General features: G+C 48.0%; 1 protein-coding gene across 1 annotated transcript in view; it reads left to right on the top strand.

Annotated features, from left to right (window-relative positions):
• Window positions 1-471: 471 nt before the first annotated feature.
• RAB31 (RAB31, member RAS oncogene family) overlaps window positions 472-4279 on the top strand; it is a gene marked incomplete at its 5' end in the record, with an annotated part of 32825 nt that continues 29017 nt past the window's right edge. The window contains 2 exons of the mRNA XM_010131998.1: window positions 472-551; window positions 2618-2699. Of these exons, the coding sequence (XP_010130300.1) occupies window positions 472-551; window positions 2618-2699 (162 nt within the window). The remainder of the gene's footprint in view (window positions 552-2617; window positions 2700-4279) is intronic.

Genomic DNA, 4279 nt, shown 5'->3' with positions numbered 1-4279 from the left:
GGGTGCCAACGGACCTGCAGGTGCAGTCCGGCAGTTCTTCAGTCCCTCCTGGAGAAATGAATAGAAAACCCTCCGCTGAGTGAGGGAGCTTGGACCCTGAGCTGTCATTGCTCGTGTCTGGGAAAGGTCGGGATCGATTTCCTGACAGCCTCTGTGTCTCTGAGGGGCTCTTTGCCATTCTGTGGGAGACGTAGCGATGTTGCTCTTCTTCTTCCTTGCCAGTTCTGTGTATGATTCAAGATCCTCTACCCACCATCCAGGGCCTCGTGGAGTAACAGACACAGCCCAAGAAATGCTGCGTTTTGGGGAAGTTGTATCCAAATTGCTTTGCTTTCGAAGTGTCTAACCTGCCCCACTTGCCACTGGAGAGGATTTAATTTTGCAGATTAATATTTGCCTTTCTTCAGGTGAAGCGCTGCTATCCAGGGCCTCCAGAACGGAACTCACTGGCCTGCTTTCCTTTATTTGCAGGATACTGGGGTTGGGAAATCGAGCATCGTTTGTCGGTTTGTCCAGGACCACTTTGATCACAACATTAGTCCTACTATTGGGTGAGTACCACGCGTAGTATCTTTTTTCTGCTCTGTATTGTTTAACTCACCGCACAGCTCCGTTTTTTCCTTACTTTCAAGGCTCTCAGTTCTGTATGTATTTGTTTTTCTCCAGCTTATCAGTCTCACTCAACTCTTCCCTCTTCTTTAAGGGCTTTCAGCTCACATTTAGAGAGTCTGGAGTCGCCCCAAACGACGCCTGCTCTACTCTCGCTGTTCTGGAATCCCCAGAGGCCCTAAATTTACTATATTGCAGTGTACATGGACAGTGGCTGTTCACAGGTGTGGACACGCTTTTGTCCCCATTTAGGATGTGTCACATTATCCTGCCTTTCTCGAAACAGGGACAGTGCAATTTAAACCGAGTATAATTAATTCACGTTGATTAAAAATGCCACAATTCCATGTGTCAGACCATCAGAAACCTGTTAGTTAATTTTAAATGCAAAATCTTTACTCCTAGCATCTTTGGGACAAATCTTTCCAGTCCAACATCACCTGGGAGATTTTGAAAGTTCTTGATCTCTTCGGGGAAAGGAAGGAGTAATTTGGGTGGGAAGGACGACGTGGTCTGTGTGTTCGAGCTGGTTTAAATCGCCTGGGAAGGATTGGGGTTGATTGCCGAGTCGTGGCCACAGGTTTAGGCGGTACCTCGCAAAGGCTCGGAGGAATCTCAGCTGGAAGTTGCATGTTGAAGTTCCTGGACAATTTTGGCCTCCTGAACGTAGTGAATAGAGAGAAACGGCCGGAGAGAAGGGGAGTGTGTGATGAATAACGTTACTGACTGCAGGGCGCTCGTTTGCTGAGAAGGAATTGAGGGAACTTGAGCGGTTCTTTACTTCTAAAGCAGCAGCAGCCTTTTTCCCCAAGTAGTTGTTGCTAAATAAATGTCTCCTGCTCAAAAGGAAAAAACCGCCCTCTTTAATTTTCATAATTACAATAACAGAGGGAAAATACTTTTCTATTTGAAGATTAAAATGCAAAAGCTCACATGTAAGGGACGTTACTTCTCTGTGCAGATAGGGTTTTTGGTTTTATTTTCTTCCAAAACAATCAAATGTTTTAAATATACAATCCTTGAAATCTAAGTAGCTGATGCAGGTCTAAACTTCCTCTTTTTGAAGCTGTAAAGTGTTGCTTAACGCTTTGAGAAGGAGAGCGGTGGCTGAATGCACACATCCGCAGAAAACGCCGCTGGTTTTTTTGCCTCACGTAATATTTTTATAAGCGACGTGGCGGTGTTGAATTGGAGCAATTGGCAGATGGCTGGAGAGGAGACCCCTGGTCTGTCATTCTCAGGGAATATTTTGTTCCCTCTTACGTCATTTGATGTCATTCGGTGCTTTTGTAGTGACAGGGCATCGTATCGAATGCATCTTTATGGGCCGGGAAAGAAGTGACCACAACAGAAGTTGTTCAGCAGTGTCCAGATAGGATGGGGGCCAAAAAAAAAATTCTGTCAAAGTCGGGCAGTCCCTCCTAGCCAGCCTTCAACTGAACTGCTGTAATATAACAAAAGGCCTGTAAATTTGTGACCCACTTTACTAAAAGAAGAAAAACCACACTGTGAAAACACAGACAAATCACATTTCCTGCAAAAAATACGAGATGCCGCCAAGACTTCATCTGGGTCGAGAGGGGGAAGAACCTTTTTCCCTTGGTTCACCACGTGCATTCCAGCAGATGCCTGTTCTGTTCCCTAGTGGGTGATCCAGGCTCCCGGGTTTCACTGAGTGAAAACATTTGTTGCCTGCTCTGACACTGGCTGACACCTTTTTCTCAGGTTCGTGTCACCGAGCAGATGGAGGTAGCCAGCAGCAGAAGTTACGTGTGAGCGCAGGAGCATGTGTGTTCCTGGGCACAAATGAACCTCAAGGGCGTTTCCCTTCCCTTAAGGTACAGATATAGCCACCATCTATTTTATGTGAGGAAAGGGACACTTTCACTTCTGTCAGTGTTTTATCAAGGTTTTGGAGTTTCCCCAGAAGCAGCCTGACCCGGCAGAACTCCAGACGTACTCAGGGTGTCGGTCATGTTACCAATTTCTGCTGCTTCCCTCTTTTCAGAGCATCCTTCATGACTAAAACGGTGCCTTGCGGGAATGAGCTTCATAAATTTCTGATCTGGGACACAGCTGGTCAGGAGCGGGTGAGTAATATTTCACAGCATGTCTTTGTTATCCCCGGCTCTTTTAATGTGTTGGCGTGTGTTTCCTGAACCTTTCACCTTCAGAAGACTTTGTGACTATAAACCTCCTTCCTGAACCATAGGGTTTTCACCTTGATTTTTCAAGTGTGTGAAGTGAATTGCTCAAAGCTTTTCCTTTGGCTTTTCCAAAAAGCCGTGCGGGCGTTTGTGGGCATTAGTTCACGTTGACTGTACGTGAGGCTGGTTGGTCCCTTGTTTCTTTGAAAGCCTCAGGGCAGCAGTGTGCAGCAATAGGCTGTGGAACTGTAGAGTTCCTTTAATACATAGAATCACAGAATGGTTTGGATTGGAAAGGACCTTGAAGATCATCTAGGTCCTTCCACCAGACCAGGTTGCTCAGTCATTCAGCCTGACCTTGAACACTACCAGGGATGAGGCATCCACAGCTTCTCTGAGCAACCTGGGCCAGTGTCTCACCACCCTCACAGTGAAGACTTTCTTCCTTATACCCAATAAAAAGCTACTCTCTTCCAGTTTAAAGCCATTTCCCCTTGTCCTATCACTACGCGCCCTTGTAAAAAATCCTCCCCAGCTCTCGCACAGCCCCTTGCAGCACTGACGGGCTGCACTCAGGTCTCCCCGCAGCCTCCTCTGCTCCAGGCTGAACCCCCCCAGCTCTCTCAGCCTGTTTTCATAGGGGAGGTGCTGCAGCCCTCTGGTCATCTCTGTGGCATCCTCTGGACTCGCTCCAGTGAGATCGTTACCCTTGCTTTGTCTGAGTGACATTAATGGTAAGGACAACCACAGCTTCTGACTCTCTGCTAGCTGCTTCTGTGGGCAGGCAGGGACATTGCTCTGCAACTTCCTTCCTCTTCCTGTTACACGCTCGCCTTTCCAGAGGAGGACCTTCATGCACCTCGGTCCCCTCGCTCAGCAGCCAATTCCCAGCTCCTCCACAGGTGATTTTGGGTGTCCTGTTTCTCCTGTCCTTGGCTCTTCCTGCCACGCCACCCCCACAAACCCCTTCGGTCCTGTCCCCAAACCCACCCGAAGCACATTCCTCCTCATGCCTTGGCCCCCGTTCCTACAACCTGAGCTGCTGAGGTTCTCATGGTGAAAAGCGTGGTAGACCAGTGCCAGAAACACGTTACTACCAGCTTGTTTAGGAGACCTGCCTTAACTGCTTCTGCGCATCAGGTAAGCACCCAGGGGGGAAGAGCCAGGAGTTGCCACCATGCTTCTGTGTTGCATGACCTCGTTGAAGCAGTCCATGCACCATGAGCAGTACCTATTCCCCCGCTTGGGAGCCTCTGCTTGCCCCAGTCTGGACATCTACATGTCCTGTTTCTGTCACCTTCAAGGCAGCGGCTGCCAACGAACAGAAAATTGGGGTGTGATGAGAAGCAAAGGCAAAAACCAGAAGCATCAGGAGATTATCATGACTTCTCGCACAAGCAGCAGCACAGGGTGGGATACAAAATTCCTGACATTCTCAGCTGGCAAAGGGCGAATGGAAAAATGTTATGCATGAAAGCCTCTATCAGATACCATTTAGCATTTTATAACCTTGAGTGGTTTTC

This window comes from Buceros rhinoceros, unplaced genomic scaffold (genome assembly GCF_000710305.1).
Source record: "Buceros rhinoceros silvestris isolate BGI_N320 unplaced genomic scaffold, ASM71030v1 scaffold10652, whole genome shotgun sequence".
Taxonomy (NCBI): Eukaryota; Metazoa; Chordata; class Aves; order Bucerotiformes; family Bucerotidae; genus Buceros; species Buceros rhinoceros.
Note: the sequence above shows the minus strand (reverse complement) of the source record. Positions and strands in the feature narration are given on the sequence as shown.